The sequence below is a fragment of the Equus przewalskii genome, chromosome 9 (assembly GCF_037783145.1).
Source record: "Equus przewalskii isolate Varuska chromosome 9, EquPr2, whole genome shotgun sequence".
Classification (NCBI taxonomy): Eukaryota; Metazoa; Chordata; class Mammalia; order Perissodactyla; family Equidae; genus Equus; species Equus przewalskii.
In genome coordinates, this window is record NC_091839.1 from 9,723,470 (window position 1) to 9,741,354 (window position 17,885).

At 53.1% G+C, this 17,885-nt stretch overlaps 1 protein-coding gene across 5 annotated transcripts in view; it reads left to right on the forward strand.

The window, feature by feature from the left end:
* The first annotated feature begins 2,394 nt into the window (after positions 1-2,394).
* Positions 2,395-17,885, forward strand: part of ACTN4 (actinin alpha 4) — a 70,566-nt gene continuing 55,075 nt past the window's right edge. For 2 of the 5 annotated variants that reach the window (XM_070632718.1, XM_070632720.1), the window contains exon 1: positions 2,413-2,719. In XM_070632718.1, the coding sequence (XP_070488819.1) occupies positions 2,558-2,719 (162 nt within the window). In that variant the 5' untranslated portion in view covers positions 2,413-2,557. Of the gene's footprint in view, positions 2,720-17,885 lie in introns of all 5 variants that reach the window. The other 3 variants (XM_070632717.1, XM_070632719.1, XM_070632721.1) reach the window with 3 other exon arrangements.

The window sequence follows — 17,885 nt, forward strand, 5'->3', positions numbered from 1 at the left end:
GTTCTTCACATGCCCCTGTTGCTCAGGTCCCAAACCTAGGGGCCGTCTTGAGTCTTGATCCTTCCCTCATCCCCACCCCCCATCAAATTCATGACAGTAAGTCTGGTCAGCTTCATTTTCCCAAGTCCTCCCACTGCCCTCCTCTATCGTTCTCTCCTCTTCCAGACCCTGGTTCTGTCCACCCTTATCTAGATCATTGTAGCAGCCTCCTTGAGCTCTCGCCACCTTCTACAGTCTGTTCCCTCCCCTGCTGTAGCCAGAGGGACCCTGTGAATCAGATGCCAGCCCTGCTTAAAATCCTCTGTTAACTTCCCATTGCATTTAGAATAAAATTCGTTGAGCCAGCCCTGGTCGCCTAGTAGTTAAACTTCGGGGCACACTGCTGCAGTGGCCCAGGTTGGGTTCCCCAGGCGTGGACCTACACCACTTGTCTGTCAGTAGCCATGCTGTGGCAGCAGCTCACCTACACGCACTAAAGAGAGGAAGATTGGCAATAGATGTTAGTTCATGGCAAATCTTTCCCAGCAAAAAAAAATAAATAAAATTCATTACATGTCAATTATCTCTCAATATAAGAAAAATTCCAATTCCTCACCATGGTTGTAAGTCTGTTCATTCGTTCCCCTAGGATTTGTTAAGCTTCTCTCTGGTGTCAGACCCCATTTCAGAGACGAGGGATACAGCAGTGACCAAAGATCCCCACTCCCATGGGCTGACCTTCCTGGGAAGGAGACAGATAAACAGTGAATAAACCAATCATGTACGTTAACTGGTGATCAGTACTTGGAAAAAATAAAGCAGGGAAGGTGTGGGGTGCTACTTTAAATAAGGTGGTTGCGGAGGGTCTCACTGAGGAGGTGATATTTTCTTTCGCAGACCTACAGGGGAGGAAGCTGTGAGCCCAGTCTCGGGGGAATCCAGTATCTGGGGAAAGTGTTCCAGGCACTGGTAACAAGGCCACGCACAAAGGCCCTGAGGCTGGAGCACGCCTGGTGTGTCAGAGGAACAGCAAGGAGGTCAGCAGTGAGGCACGAGCTCAGAGGGGCGAAGTGGGTGGTGAGCTGGGAGAGGACATGGGGACCAGGGCGCCCAGGACTTGGAAGACCTTGTGGGTCTGGCTGAAGCCCCAGGGCAGGGAAGAGGCCTGCAGCCTTTCCGCCTTTCCTTGACTTTGACTTGGACCCTGATTGTGGCGCCAGGGAGGGTTCTGAGCAGAGAAGGGAGAGACTTGATCTGACACAGGTGGTCACAGGCTGCCTCTGGCTTCTTGTGGGAAACAGAGTGGGGAGTGGTGGGAGGAGCAAGGAGATGGAGAGGAGGCTGGTGCAGTGGTCCAACTGAAGACAAGGCTGGGTGGGCAGGACCAGGGTGGGGCCACGGGGGCAGGAGGAAGTGGGTGGATTCTGTATGTACTTGGAAGATAGAACTGACAGAATTTCCGGAAGAACTGGATGTGGGGTGTGAAGAGGAGTCACGGATGACCGCAAGGTTCATTGCCTGTGCAGCTGGAATGCTGGAAGCACCATTAACTGAGATGCCAATGACCGTGGGCTGAGCAGATCTGGGAGGAATGTCAGGAGCTCAGCTTTGGATATTTAAATTTGAGACATCTATTAATGTGGCAATGTCATTTATCTGTGTTTATTATTTATTGTTGCCAACCCCCACCGCCCTTGCAGTGCTAGCCACTTGAGAACTACGCATGCTTATCATGCTCAGCACTATATCGCCAGCGCCCAAGAACAGTGCCCGGTACACAGTAGGTGCTCAATTAATATTTGAATGAATGAATGAAAATAGGTAAGTCCAAAAATAGACAAGTCCAAAAAATCCTCCATCCACTTTCCCAGTCAGCCAGGATCTATTCCAATCTACCCATCTCCCATGTCCATTTCGTGTCCTCCTTCTCTGAGAAGCCTACCGTGACAACTTCATTTACACCCCAGCTCAGACTTGATGTTTGTCCATAACGCTTATCACCTCGGCGGAATATACTATAGGCTTCTTGAAATTTTGTCTGTCTACCTTCCCTAGAAGGTAGTTCCACGAGGGCAGGGATTTTTGTCGATTTTGTTTGGTGCCAATGCGTAAAACACGGTCTGCCGTACAGCGTTTAACAAATATTTGTTGAATTTGTGTGGCTGAATGGAGATACAGGTTAAGGCCTGAGGATGGCGAGACCCGTCTCATGAATCATTCATGACTCTGGCCCCGCCCACACGCGGAGGACATGCGCGCGCTCCCGCGGCGAGGGGGCGCGGCTCGTCCACGAGCCGAAGGGGAGGCGGGGGAAGCGGGCTGTGCGCAGGCGCAGAGCGCCCCGAGGGCTTCCCAGGGCCTGTCTCGCGGGGAGGCACGCGCGCGCGGGAGGGCGGCGGCGGTGGCAGCGCGGTGCGCAGGCGCGGCGGGCAGTGCGCAGGCGCGGGCGGAGGGCGGGCTGAAGCAGCCGAGGCGGCGGCGGCGACGGCGGCGGCGGCAGCGGCAGCGGCAGCTCAGACAGAGGGGCGGGAGCCGAGGCGGGAGAGGACGGGCTGGTGGGCGAGCGAGAGGCGGCGGAATGGTGGACTACCACGCGGCGAACCAGTCGTACCAGTACGGCCCCAGCAGCGGGAGCAATGGCGCCGGCGGCGGGGGTAGCATGGGCGACTACATGGCCCAGGAGGACGACTGGGACCGGGACCTGCTGCTGGACCCGGCCTGGGAGAAGCAGCAGCGCAAGGTGCGCGGCCCGCGGGCCGGACGGGCCGGAGGGGGGCTCCGAGGGAGGCGGGCGCCTGGAAGGGGCTCGGTGGTCCTGGGAGGGCGCTGGAGGGGCTGCGGTGGGAGTCGGGGGTCCCGAGGAGCGATCGGCGGGGCTGGGGAGGGGTTTGGAGCCCTGAAAAGGAAGCGTCGACCTCGAGCAAGGAATGGGGAGTCTGAGAAAAGCGTTGGCGGCCGAGGGGGGCGTATGGAGGTCTCCAAAAAGGAATCCGGGAGCCGGATGAAGGCATCGGGGGGTCTGGGTGCGGAATTCGGGGAAGCGAGGAGACGGCTGGGGAATCTAAAATGGAATTGGGGGCTGCAGCGGGCTTGAAGGGTCAGAGGGTGAGAGGGAAACGGAGGACCCTGGAATTTGCGGGTCAGCATAGAGTTCGGGTTCGGGGGAAGCTGAAGAGGAGCTCGAGAGTGGAGGGGGCTCTCTGGGGTGCAGGAAGGTCTGAAGAGGATTGGAATTGTGGGAGTCGCGGGTTGGGGAGCTCTAGAGGGGATGGAGATTCTGGAAGTCTGGAGGTGGAGGAGGGGTACTAAGGAACGGATTGTGGAGGCCGAGGGTCGGGGGAGGACTGGGAAGAGGAAAGGAGAGAGGCTAAGGAAAGAAGTGGGTGTGAAAAGACCTGGGGCGTGGGGATGGGTCGGGGTTTGGAGGAGGTCTGGGACCAGGGGTCTGGTGGGAGAAGTGAGGGACCTGTGAATAAGAAGTTTTTGAAGAGGTGAGATTTATTTGGGGTCCCTGTTCTAGAGGGAAGAGGGGAAGATTGGGAGATTGGAGTAAGAGGAATTGATGAGGGATGGAGAGGCACAAGGGGTTTTCAAAGGGGGCTTCTGAAGAATCGAGGGAATGTGGAACTGCTCAGCAAAGGGTTGATGGCGCCTGAGAAAAGGTGTTCTGGAAAAGGTGAGCATGGTGGGAGAGAACGTGAGCCGAATGGCGGATAATGGGAGGGAGGTGAGTTAGGAAAAGGAAAGTCCCATTAGAAAGAGACTGAGAAGGGAATCTAGGAGAGGGCTTCTCCCAGGACTGGAGAGTGTGTGCGTGCTGTGAAAGGGAGAATGGGAGTTTGGGGAGGAAGAGGTGACAGTGTCCAGGAAGAACTGTGTCTTTTTGGGGGGAGGGAGTGAAGGGATCCTAAAGCGGGGTCTGTTTTCAGGTGGAGATTTGGGGTGTGAGAGCCACTAGGGGGGAACCACAGAGTGAAAGGGAGATCAGAAGGAGTGGGAGGCCCGGGGGTGCTGTGCGTGTCGGGGGAGGGGGTGATCCAAGGCGGTTGTGGGGGAGCTCATATAAGAGGGTTTGAGTGTGTGCAGGCAGAGCTCGAGAGAGGAGTGTGTTGAGTGGGTGTGTGTGCTGGGAGGGGGTTGTTTAAAAGTGTTGAGTGTGAAGAGGGTGGGAGGTACTTGAAGTTAGAGGCATTTAACGTGTTCTGGAGATCTGAATTTTCTTCCCAGATCGGTTACTAATCAGCTCCATGGCCTCTGGCAAGACCCTTGATCTCTCAGTGCAGTCCTGTCATCTGGAAAACGAGGAGGGTGCAGGGGTCCCCTGGGTGATTCTACCTAGATGCCTGTCTATGGTGTGGGGACTTTGTGGGGCCGCTTTGGTGGAGCTGTCGGGAACACGGACCTGGAGCGCTGAGCTGAGAAAGGAGTGGAGTGTGACTGGAAGCCCCCGGAGGGTGTGCTTGGTGCCCTGGGGCGCCGGCCCGGAGGGGAAAGGGTGAAAGGAGCAGCTGTGCCAGGCCCGCCTGGGGTGGAGCCTGGCATAACCTTGGGTAAATTACCAACCTGGCTTGAATTTCCTCATGAGTGGTGGGGGGTGGCAGGCTGCTGGTGGTGTCCTTATCTGTTTCCCCACCCCCCTCAGGGTGGGCAGGTTGAGATAATCTGACATACAACTGCTTGTTGAGGGGAGGGGAGACCTCGTCTGCAGCTCAACAATAATTTATTGCCTGAGGCAGTGCCGGGCTGGAAAAGGTTAAGAGTTGCCAAGAGACTTGGAAAGTTGGGAGGAGGGCAGGGGGCTATGGTTGTTTTGGAGAACATCTGGGATCCAAGATCTGCCTTCTCCAGCTCCAGGTGCTTGGGGACACGAGCCCCTGACCCTTTTTGCTCAGGTGCTGGCGGTGGGACGTCTTCCTTCTCCCTCCTTTCCTGTCGTCTACACTCTCCCAGTGACTCCTTTTGCTGGCTCAGTTCCACTCCCTTGTGGGAGTTAGGGTGTGTGCTCCTTCGTCTCTATGGCCTCCCTTGCACAGAGGGTGAGGCCGGGGCACCACTCAGGTTCTGGGCGGGAACCAGGCCTCAGCGGAACCCCACGGCCTCGCTGCCGTGTGTCTTCTCCCTCCTCCTTCCTCAAGGACCAGGCAAGGTGGAGGGAAGGCTGGTTCACAGCATCCTCTAACACCAGCTGCTTTAGATGGTCAGTGAGGGCCAGATCAGCTGTGTCCTGCTTTATACCTGCTGCAGCAGTATTTACTCATGGCTGCTCTTTGGGGAAAAATATTACTTCACTGCTGTGCACTTTGCTATTCTGGGGTAGAGATCCTTTATGAAATGGGGGGAGGAGTCATGGAAAGGAATATATACACAAATTTGTGCTATTCTCTCCCTTCCAAGAGGACCCCCCCTCCCCCTAAAGTTTTTCTGACTTGCAGTGTCTCTTGAGTGAACGATGGACTGCCCTTTTTGCCTCTGCAAGGCTGAGCCACCGGGCACAGGGAGAGTGTCAGTCCTGTGGTGTCCTGTGCATACTCACATACTCTAAACATCTGTGTCCAGGACAGCTGTAGGCTCTTAAAGCATGTGGAATTGAATTCTAGGAATTAGCAAGGGTTGGCCCGAGACGGGGTGTGTGTGGCTTCTGGTGGTTTTTACTTCTACCTGAAGCCCTTTTGCTCTGACTTCTAGGGACCCCTGTAGCCGGGGCGTTAACTGATGAGTAGGTTATGTGACAGTTCTGACCTGGGAAGGCCCTAAGTGTTCTCCTGAGGGATGGGGGCAGGGGCAGGACCAGTCTGGTTTTTTGAGCAAGTTCTCGAGCAGTTATAGTTTGCAGCCACAGTTCCCTCTCCCAATTTCTGAGAGGGCCTCGCCCCCGATGCTCTCCTTGGGGTGGGGGGGGGGGGGGTGAGGTCTCTTGACAGCTGCTCCCGAATTTCTCATCACAGCAAGAGGAAGTGCTTCTTTGCTAAGCGTGCGTGTTTATTGAAACATCCCTGCTTGCGGGGCCTCAGTGTTTGGACCCCGACCTTTGGCTCGGGCTCTGTTGGCTGGGAGTTAATTATTTGAAAGTTCTGATGATGTTGTGTTTTTCTCTAAGTAGATTTTTTTTTAGGCTGATAATAGAGGCCCCAAAGAAGCCACCTGTTATTTTGTTCCATTACTCTAATTGCTTGCCTCTTAGGATCTGGCTAAGACTAACAGGTCCTTAGCAGTTTTCAAAACTGAATAATGTACTTACCAACCCCCTCCCCCCAAAAACAAACAAAAAAACACCCAAACTCAATTGTCATCTAGAAATAAGACTATGGATATGTGAGGGGGCAGGTACCCTGCGTCTGCCCTCTTGGGAGAGGGGTAGGGGAAGCTACTCAGCTGCTAGAACTCTATCCCTCGCCCCCCAAATGTGTGTGAGCACATGGCTTTTCTGATGACCGCAGAAGAGGTGGGTATGGGAGGGTGACTTGGCAGTGCAGCGACCCTTGGCGCCATGCACACTCATTCAGTTGAGAGCTGAAATCCGATTGGTGCCTTGGAATGGCACCTGCTGCTTCATCTAATCCTGGGCGGTCTAGGACGTGGGCTCAGGGTTGCCCTCTGCCTTTTGAATCACCCTCCCTGGTTCCGGCTTCCAAGACCAACAAGGAGGCCACTTTGGCAGCAGGGAGCTGATTCACTCTCCAGTTGGAACTGGCACTAAATGGTTTCACTTATGGCAGCCGATTGCCTGGCCTCGAGTGGGCTGCCTTGTGGGGAAAGTTTGGGGAAAGTGTCGGAGGAAAACAGCCCAGGAAATGAGGGCAGTGTTTTAACACCCAGGTGCGGCTGGTGCTGTTAAACCCCCTTGTTGCAGGCAGGGAGGTCAGTTACAATGTAGGCTCGCGCTCTCAAAATGTCCTGTTAATCAGACGTCAGGGGAGGAGGGGCAAGTCTGGATGCCAATCTTAAGCCTCTGGGGTGGGGAGTTCTGCCATTTAAACATACGGTTCAGTCCTGGCACACTTTGGCCGGACAGTGCCCTTTTCAGAGTTAACTGAGCGAGTAGTACAAGTGATCCAGCAGGGCGCTCTAGCAGAGGACAGCAAAAAGATGGAGCCGAAAAGAAATGAGGCTATTGAGGGGAACGCTTTAGGCTTTTGCTGTTTTCACTTACAGTGTGCTGGGAATTATACAAGCCTTTCACCAGATCTTAGGGCTGGTCTTTAAAAAAGTGATTCCCTTGCTGCTTTTGTTTGCGGGGGAAGGGAGGAAGGGAAGGGCAAGAATAATTAGCAAATACTTGTTTGCTCTAGCATCACTTGCTCGGTCAAGTTTTCTGAATAGCTAAAACATCAACATGTTTATCTCTTCCCTGGCATTTAGTCTGTTCCAGATCAGGGCTTCCCCCAGCTTTGTTCTTGTTTCCTTCACTTAGTGCTGTCTGTGCTCTCAGCAGTCACATTCGGCTCCCTTCCCTCAGTTTCCTTCCGCGGCCTTTATTATGTATTTATTTTACAGAATAACAGAAGCACTCAGGTGACCCGGTTTAAGTCCCCCTTCCCCGCCTTTTCTTTTTTCATGGAAATCAGAGGCAAGTGATCGCAAATTGGTGCTTCAATGGCAGTGGTAACTGAAACACTGACCTACTAAAAGGTAGGCGGAAGTTTCTGCTTGAGCAGATACAATCCTGTCCTCCACGGAAGTTTGAAAGAAGTCTTTATATCGTGGGTAGTTTGAGAGCTCAAGGTTGGTCTCCTTTAGGATGAGTTTAAACTTTGAAACATCAAAGCACGTTATAAGGAAACTTAGTTTTTGAAACATCAAAACACCAATATAAGGAAACTTACTTTTACAACATCAAAGCGCCAATATAAGGAAACTTAGTTTTACAGTGTTGGCAGTCTAGGCGCCAGAATTTGTTATAAAGTATCTGAAAGTGGTATATGTAACACTTACTTTTCTACAAGAAGGGTTATGAGTTACATTTTAGTCGAGTATCCCAGGTATCAAGGAGTGTAAGCTTCAGTGAATCTAGAGAAACAGAATTATTTTAAATTCCAGCCTTTGTTTAAAGAGCGATCTTATTGGGGGAACACAATTGACTGACTGGCTGGGAGGAGAAAGATCCCGCCTCTTCCAGAAAGTGAAATCTTTGCATACGTTTAACTGGCGAGAGTGTCCTTAGAGCAGAGCTTGGGAAGTGTGGCCAAGTAGCCGGCTCCCTGGGATTATAAAAATCCCTGAGGCGTTGGTCTCTGTGTGTTGTGCCTTTTTTGGTTGTGTTGTTCTTTCACGTCCTCCGCCTCCCCTTCCCCTCATAAACAACAGATGCATTAACTTGGAATGTCCACGGGAAGCCTTTCAAAGCTACTTGGTGGAACTTGGTCGCCTCCTTTTTAGTCTGAGCGACACTTCCTCTGCAAGAGGCCGGTGGCCCTTTCCTTACATGTAGTTTATTGAAGTGTTAGCCAAAGGTGAGTGGATTGAGCCTACGTGGGATTTGCTATCTGCCACCTTTTTCTGTGCTGGCTCCTGCCATCCTGGGGTGAGCCCCAAACCCCCAAAAGTGAGAGGCCATCCTGTGTTTCCAGAAGGGGCGATGGTTCTCAGCCAGAGCAGCCCCCTGCACCCATCTCCATCCTTCCTAAACTCCAGTCTTCTGTGATTTTTCCATACCCACACTTACTTCTGTATACTTAATAATTTTCTTTAGGTCAATTTGCCTTTTTTAACTGAAGTTTTAAAAAGAAAAATTTATACAAGTGTGGTAAATGGAAAACCCCGCTTCCTTAGCCATAAATAGAAGGAAACTGCAAAAGTAAACACACTGGAAACAAAACAATGAGCTGCTCGCCAGGTACTATCCCTGCTGAAGGCGCAGCCTGAGGCCTGCTCCCTTTGTTGAAAAGAGAGATTGGGGAGGTGCTGAAGACCCACGTGCCAAGCAGACTTTCTCTTTGAAGTAATCGGAAGGTCTAGAAGAGAATCAAAGGGAACAGCCTTCTCGCTGTGATTCAAGGTTTAATGGAGGATGGGGATAACCTTACGGTCTCCCACGTGAGCATGCCACACACGGAAGAACTTTATCTCCTTTGACGCGGGAAGCATTCCGTGCGTGGCAGGGCCGAGTGGCTTACCCGGGAACACACGGCCCGTCCTGCGTGCTCAGCGTCCCACCAGACTAGACTCGAACGTGTCGCTCATGATTGCCTGAGCCAGGATTTCTCTTTGCTTTCAAGTGTTAGGATTTTTAAGAAACCAGGGCCACGTGGTAAATATGAGAATTGTGGGTTTATTGCTTGCTCCTCACACAGCTCTTTCTTTTTAAGACCCCAACTTTCTTACACACGTACACTTAGAGTTTGGCTGCTCCCATTAGTAAACCACACTGCTACCCCATCTGGATATCTGAATCCTAAATTCTGAAAGGAAAGCAGTGCCCTCCTGCCGAGTTAAGAGAGGCTTGTTTAAATGTTTTTCTTCCAAATGTCAGAGCAGAGCAGATTCTTTGTCTTCCAGTGGAACCATCCATAGGGGGCAGAAGTCGTTGGAAGTGGCGGTTACTACTCCGCACAACACAGTGAAGTCATCTTGGGAAATATCGTTGACAGTGTTGAAATGATTGAATGGGACGTTAGAACGCCAGCAAGTACAATAGCATTTGTGTCTTCAGCTTCGGGCCGGAATAAAGAAGACATTGTGGTTTGTTTTATGCTTTTTAAAGTTTCCCCCCCCGAAAGGTGTGGGGCTGAGTGATGTCTGTCACTGGCTTTCTAGTGGGTTTTGCTTTTCATCTTCCCCGCTCCCTGACGGCTGCGCGCAGTGGGTGGAAGCCACAGTCGAGGTGATGGGAGGCCGTGCGGAAGGCAGGCGGTGTTCCTCCCTTCTCAGTCTCCACGGGTGACGGCAACACGTTGGGTTTGCTAATCTCCGCCAAGCCTGAGAGAAAGAGTTTCCATATCCTACCTCCTGAGCAGTCATGACTCTGATTCTAGCTTCAAGAATGTCTTAATTAGCAGCCATCCAGGATGGGGGCACGGCAGGAAGTAAAATGGATGCATCTCTTTTCTTTTAATGCACGCTTCATTTTGCTGGCGGAGAAGGCCGGTTTGAGGTTAGGAGAAACATCACGGGAGGAAGCTTGAAAGTGATTCAACAGCCAGCCACGCAGGGAGGGTCACCCGGAGGAGGGTTTGTGGCTCTTCAGTGTGCGTCGTTGAAACGATGGACCTTCCTTTAGCAGACGTCAAGCTGATCTCAGTCAGTGTGAAAGGCCTCGGTGTGCACGTATGTAATTGTCATCACATTAGTGCTCCGTGGTCAACCTAAATCTGGGCGTGAGTCAAAGGTATTTGGTTGATACCACCATGGAGACCCAGTCGCTTACTCACTGTCTTGGGGAGTGCCTCCATACCAACGGCAGTGCTATGGTGGAAAATTGGCCTTCTGGGCAGAAATACGATGCTGCCAACAGGAAAGTGTCCATGTGCATGGTGGCCATGCTGGGTAGGGGGACGAGGGGCCTCTGTTCCCAGGCGCAGGCGTCGGGCCAGTCCATTTTACCGACGAGGCGTGTGTATTTGCGCATGAGAGAGGAAGAAGAAAAAGGAGAGTGCACCGTGAAAGCCACTGTTGGCTTTGTGGCTGGGACGTGTGCTTTTTCTCTGGTCATTTAGAGTTGGAATCTCAGCTATGTGACTTCTTAATAGCAGGGCAAAATGTGCCTGCAACTTTTGCCTGCTTTCACAAACACTGACAAATTAAAAAGAACTCTGAAGTTTCCAGCAAATCCCAAGTGCACGGTTCATTCCATGGTAACCTTTTTTCTTTTTTAGTCTACATCCTTCCCACCCCAACTCTGGCAGTAAGTGAACCTTTTTCTCCCTATCACTCCCCGGTCTTTCCCTGAAGGAAATGAGTACCTTTACATTCAAGTCCGAGTCTGATGAAAATATGAAATGCTTTCACAAAGTGCTTCTTTGGTTGTTGCTGGCATGGATTGCGTTTGGAAGAGTCAGGGTGTTTTTTTTTTTTTTTTTAAATTTTATAGGCTTGTATGATCTTCCAGTTCTGGCCTATGAAATAAACTCAGTTTCAAGATTCAAAATGTCTGGAAGCAGCCGGCTCGCCAGGCTAGTTCAAGGGCAGTCTGATGAATCAACCCTTCTTACAGGCTGTCTGCTAACCAGTCCTGGAAGGTATCCAGATGGTAAACATCACCAGGATTGTGAGGCAGTTGTGGTTTTTTTTGATCATTTGAGCTACGCTGCCAAGTCTGGTAGGATTTGACTTTCTGTAAAACAGAAAGGTCTGTATCAAGATGTCTTTTTCGGAGATGTCAGGTCCTTGTCACCCAGCACTGCGTCTGCTGATGGGGTGAGAGGAAACGCCTAGACCAGTTGGGGGAGGCCCTTGACCATTTGGGGAAGCTAATTTTCCCTGTCCTTTTGTAACTTTCATTAACTCGCTGACTCAGACACAACCCGCAGAAGAGAGAATCAATCCACTGAGAGCTGTGAACCATTTTAGGGGTGATTGGCTAATGGATCATGGCCCAAAGCTGCAGAAGGTTAGGGAGTGGCCCTCGGCTCCTAACCACTGCACAGAGACACCCGGAGAGTCATGGGGAACGAGCTTTGACCATAAAAATAGAAGATTCACAGTGCCTTGAGTTCTCTTCGCAGCTACTTTGGACTTGAGAAAGTTCTGGGCCTCTTTAATAAACAGCCACAAAGCCGTCCTTGCCAAATACGGCCTGCTCCAGGGCACAGGGTTAGCCTAGGAGGCAACTTTCTTGCCTAAAAATAAATGCGTGTTCCTATCGAACATTCCAAGCATAGTTTCAACATGAGCCTTCTGAGCAGCAGTTCAGGCTTTGTGGGTTCGGTTATGTCAGAGTGTGGGCAGCTGAGGGTCTTTGGGGCGCTTGCTCCCCGCTTTGGGATTGCCTGGCGGCCACCAAGGAACTACAGATGACCAAATGCAGACCATCTTCCATCTCGTTTCTGTATGTTCTTGGTCTACTCACAGGCTGGTGGGGGAGACAGAAAACAAGCATGTAAATAAAACAAGGCAATTGCAGCTAGGGTTATGCGCTGTGAATTAAATAATAATAATAATAGCATATTCCTCTGTGCTATACAGCTTTCTAAGTGCTTTGCGTGGACTGGCGCGGGTAATCCTGGGAGGTAGGTGGTGTTCCCTTTGCAGGATAGGTGCAGAAATGGAACCGTGGAAGGTTAAGCCATTTGCCCAAGTGACAGGGCCAGGATCTGGACTTCGAAGGTCTGGCTGTCAAGCCTGTGCTCCTGTTTCTACAGCACACTACAGTCTAGTGTGCGGGCATGGTCTGGGGAGAGGTCGGTGAGCGGGGGAGGCTGGTACAGGTACTTTAGATCATGAGGGAGATCTCAGAAGACCAGAGGTTTTAGCTGTTCCCTGAGGGAGCAGAGAGGGAGCCGAGAGAACGCTAGGAGAAGGCTGTTCCAGGCAGAGGGAGCGAAGGCGGGGAGGCCCTGGGGGTCAGGAAGAAGGCCGGCCTGGTCAGAGCAGGGGCTGTGGGAAAGATGGGCACAGCCAGGTCTCTGAGAGCTCTGCTGTGGCGATGGCAATGAGGCCTGGAGTCTGCCAATTCAGTCCTTAGACTCCAGTAGGCCAGGAGCCTCGTGCTTCCAGAACTCTCTCAGTGCAGCCCTTCCTCTCAGGCCTCCTGGACAGGCCAAACCAGAACTGACTTCTAAGGTGGGAACCTGGGGACTGCAGAACGTGAAACCAAACAAAAGTGCCAGTTATCTCTGTGATGGCTGCTGCGGCAGGCAGCTGTGTTTGATTAAAGCGTTGGTAACTCTGGGTCTGGAGTTTTATGGCACCATGTGCTTGTATGGCTCTGTAGTCTCTCTCTTAGGGAGCTTAACTTTGACCCCGTGCATGAAGTCCAGCCCCCTCTTGTCCCATCCCGAGGCCGCTTGGCTGACAAAGCATCTTTGGTAAAATTCTGTGCGTCCCTCTTTGAAGGAGGAAGCCAGGAAGCCTGATTTGTAAGCTGCCTCTTCTCCTAGGTCCTCCCTTCTCTGTACACCCCTCTTCTGTGGGCTTGCCACTGTTTCCTTTGCTCAGGTGGAGCTGTAGCAAGGGTGGTTCTAGACCAGAGAGAGAGACGTGCCAGCTGACTCACTCTGAGGTGGCCCGCTCTCCGTAGCCCCCTGGAAGCCAGTTCAGGAACAGGGCAGGCTCCCTTTGGCCCGTGGCTCCCCACTTTGAAGGCGCACCTCGTCAGACTAGTTGTGTGGCTTCTACGCAGGGAGGGAGGAGCAGTGACAGAGCTCGGGGCTGTCAGTAGACACTCCTTCCTCTGTACACACAGTGCCCACGAGAAGCTAAGTTCACAGGTCGTGAGGTGTCCATTGTGACCTGGGCTGGGGTTCTGTGCCCTACCCTGGGTGCAGCGAGAATCCTCCCCGTCGATGGAATGGAAAGGGGCGAATGAGTGTGAAGGTGGCCTGTGATGGCGTGGCCGGCCGAGCGGCCTCTGCTGAGAGAAGATGGCGAGGTTTCCATTCTTCTGGCAGCACACCCATGTGAACTTGTAAATCTTTTAAGTAGCTGCCTAGGAGGGGAGAGAAGCGTGTGTTTTTATCCTTATCCCCTCAGATACAAAAATAAAACTTCTCCTTTATAAAATTGATTCAGAGTGGGAAGAAAGCGTATGGCAGATGGAATATGTGTCCGATTATGTTGAGTCCTACCCCACGTTTGGGATCCAGCTGTAAGTTTCCATGGTAGGTGGCTAATTATGCATTTGTGCTGCGCTGAACTTGCTCTAAGTCGTTCCTGCAGATAGAAAAGGCTTTCGGGGGGCGGGTGGTGTCTGTTTCCAATACACTGTAAAGACTTGGAGGGTCTTTTGAAAGTCTTCAGCCATCACCTGGGCAGCAGAGTGAGGGGCCACTGACCAAAGCAGGTCTGCGTTTTCTGGCCAACCAGCATCTTGTGTAATATGAGTTGGGGCTTTATGGGCCCTGGAGTCCAGTGCTCAGGTAGAAACATGACCGCCGGGCCAGACAGCCCGCGCCAGGCCCTGCTGCAGAGCTCCGCACCGCACTGTTGGGGGACGAGAGAAACCGGAGACCCGGCCCGTGCTCTCGAGGAGCTCGCCGTGTGGCTGGGGAGAGAGCAAAGCCACATGAGCCTCAGCAGGACACTGCGCGCACACCGCCACGCCACGCCACGCCACGCCCACAGCACTCTGGCCGCGTCCTGGAGAGGAAAGGGGTGAATCAGGGCAGGTGGGGTCTGTCATGGAAACTTTCATAAAGGAGGTGAGTGCAGGAGTGGCGGGCCTGGGCCGCAGCTGCGGCAGGTTCTGGGGGCAAGTTTAGGGGGCCCCACGTGTGCAAATTGAACAGCTTTCCCTGGCGGGCGTTGTCTGTGGGGAGTTTCACGCTTGCGGCCTGTGTCCCGTATACCTTAGCCTTGCCTGGAGCCTCTGGATGGCAAGACCCCAGGTTCTGACTCTGTCTCCGTTCACAGGTCCTGTTGCTCCCTGGCTGTCCTGGGCAGGCCAGACCTTCCCCAGGTGGGAGTCGACCCTGACTGTGCTGAGTTTTGAGGCGTTTGCTTTGAGGTTGCTGATGGTTCCTTCAGCATAAGCACAGGTTTCAGAAAAAGAGGAACAGAGAGACCCCCTTCTTATGTCCGAGGGTCTCTCCCAGCCCTGTGCCTTCTGGCTCCTCCAGTGTGTGATGCTCCACAGCGTCCTAGACCAGAGGACCACTCGAAACTGGGGGCAGGTCCCGTCCTGAGATCCTGGGAGGGAGTGGGGTCGACTCCCAACAGACGGGCTGGTTTGGGGTGCCCCAGTTAACATGCTGCCCCTCGGGGGAGGGCAGTTGGGGTGTGCTGCTGTTAGAGTTCCTTCTTGCCTGCCGAGCTCAGCGTCCAGGTGCTGTTCTTTTCTTTAAGTGCTTTAGAGCTGGCTCGTGGGACTTAGAGTTCCCATCCCAGGAAATACTCCAGTGTGTAAAAAAAAAAAAAAACCACACAAAACTCATTCAGGTGCTCATGGCCAAATGTGTGGCTCAAGTGCTGCACTGCCCTTGATACGCTTTCCCAAAACTGACTGACTTGAGCTGCACTTGGCCCCGCTGCGCGATAAGGTTGGGGTACCTGGCCCACGCCCCTCGCCTTGCGTGCTTTCAGGTTGGATTTTTCCTCCCTTCGGATGATGCTTGGGGGCCGTGACATAGCTCAGCTCATGCAAGTAAAGTGGCTGAAATCATCCCGCAGAACGTGGCCACCATCTTTGGGCTGCCTGGGATCCTTAGGTTCCCGTGGGAGGATTTGGTGGGGATGGTGAGGGTGGAGCCAGGCTCTGCAGCGTGGGCACCGAAGCGCTGCCCGTGCCGTGGAGGAGAGCTGCTGCACGGTAGCACGGCCAGTCTCTGCTTCCTTTTCCAGCTCGATACGGCTTCCAGGCAGGGTCTGCGTGACAGTCCTTAAGGCCTGCCTCTTCCCCACTTTGGAGAGGCAGAGGTGTTAGGGAGGTGGACAGCCTTCGAGGGAGAAGCTGGGCTCAGTGGTAGTTGGGGAAGGAATTGCTGTATCTCCATTTTGAGAGAGGTTCCTGGGGGAGAAGTTGCAAAACCTTCCGGGTCAGGAGGTGTCTCGCATGAACCAGGCTCTGGAGGGAGACGCCTGCTCAGCCCAGGCGGTGGGTTAGCTGATAGCGCCCAGCCTCACCCCAGACGATAGGAGGCGGCTCAGATGTCACCGCAATTCAGGCTGTCTCCTGGCCCAAGCAGCTGCCACCTGGGAGTGGGTGTCGAGAGCGCTGAAGCTCCTGTGGGAGGGCGCTTCTGGCACCCCCATCTCCATGCTTGGTTCTGGAGATAGAACAGGAGGTGGTGAACGGTGTGGGTGAGAAGAGGGCTGGGGTCAGAGCAGAGCCTTTAGAGGGAGACAGACCTGTGTTCCGCACCCGTCTCCTCCACCTGCTGGCTGTGTGACCCTGGGCAAGTGACGGGGGTTAAGCTTCAGTGTCCCCCTTTGAAAAGGGCCATCGTCCTACCTCACAGGATGATTCTAGGATTAAATGAGAAGGTGTGCGTGAAGCACTTGGCACAGTGCCTGGCACATTGTCAGCGTTGAATAAGTGTCGCTTCTCAAGATGATGTCAGCGGCTCACCATCCTGCATCCAGGAGGGCCCGCTGCTTGTGTCTCCTCTTTAAAGGAGTTGAAAGGGTCTGTTGAAATGTGCTGATCAGTGGAGAGCCAAAACATATACCCCCTTTCCTGAAGGCCTCGCCCGGGGAGCTCAGAACCCTGAACCCAGCCAGGAATTTCAGAGAAGCAGCCTCTGTCAGGTGGCAGTTCAGAACACTGCAGGTGACATAGCAGAGCCCTCTCTGTGGCCTCCGTCCACCTGGGCCTCATCACCTGAGAGGTGGCCTCTGGTTTCACAGTTGCAGGCCTGAGAAGTTTTGTGTCTGCATGAGCCACTGGCAGTGCCAGCAAGGCTCTTTCATGAGTAACTCAGCTTGTTATTAAGTCTGGGATCAGCCAAGGGACTTGTTCCCTGGGTCGCCTTCTCTCCCTGTCTCCTGACACCTAAAGAAAAAAAAAATGCTTATCCACTCAAGTTAGAAACAACCCCCAGCCTTGAGTCAGACTGCCTTCCTTCAACTGGTAGTGATGTAGAAACAGGAAGGGCTTCCCACTGATAACCCCCCCAAAACACACCCAGAAATGCTGTCAGACAGGGCCTAGAGGTGGGCAGGAGCCTGGGCCCAGCCGCGGACCCAGAAGGCGGGACCTTCTAGGGGCTTAGTGGAGCCACACCGCTTCCAGGCCGCTGTCCCCAGGCCTTCGCATGCCCGCCGCTCCGTCCTCTTTTCCGCCTTCCTCCTGGCCCCCCCTTTCCCGAGGTCACTTCCTGATGTCATTCCTCAACTTAGCCCCTATCCCCCCCAAAAGCAATCAAATCCACAACCTAATAAGGCAAAAGAATGAGGAGAATGTCCGCCTCCCAGCCTCTCCCCTTACAGGGTGCAGGCCCGCAGCAAATTTGGAAAAATGTTACAACGGAGTGACAACCGACTGGAGTTGGGGTTGGGGGGAGTGGGGGCAGCCATTTTTAGGAGCTGCCCATTGTTGGCAGCAGGCAGAACCCTGCGGGAGGGCCACCCGGCTTGCGATTTCCAAATGAGGCAGTTGACACCCCTCTCACACAGAAAAGTGTGTGGAAAGGAACAGCCCCAGTCGGCTGCATCTCCAGTTGGGATTTGCATGCCAGGAGAGCAGGAAGCACACACACGGAGAGTCCGAGGTGGGAGCCCACTCACAGAGCTCTCCCCTCGTCACAGCCGGGACCACAGAGCCAAAGGCTCTCTGCCTCTGAGATGAGCAGTTTTCTTCCTCTCCACTGTGCCAGGGTTAAATTAGCCTGGGCGTTAATTAAAACTTGTCAACACTGAGAGTGGGGCCCCCCAGAAACCTGTCACCCCTCCTACATCGTTCTCCCAGGCAGAGCAGCCCTCTCCAGCACGGTTTCCATTCTCCGCTGGGAGGAGGAGCAGCAGGCCCCTGGGCCAGGGAGCCTGGGGGCGGGGCTGGCTGCGCCAGACCTACTTTGTTCTGGAAGGTCAAGCTTAGTAATTAACCTGAACGCTTCGGGGAGTGGGTGAAGGAGAAGGAACCAGGGCTAAGGATGTGCCAGGTCTTTCAAATTGCTAATTATCAGCAGGCATGAGGTCATCCGTAAATATATCTAATTCTTTAGCTGTAATTAAGGTGCTCATTAAAAGTTCAGGGAAGTTTTGTTTTCTTAAAAGGAAAAAACACAAAAAGCCTTTGTTTCGACTTGACAGGATAGCTCAGAACAGGCGGAGGACTCAAGGCACAAGACTAGTTTCCTGCCTCAAGAACCTTTGCA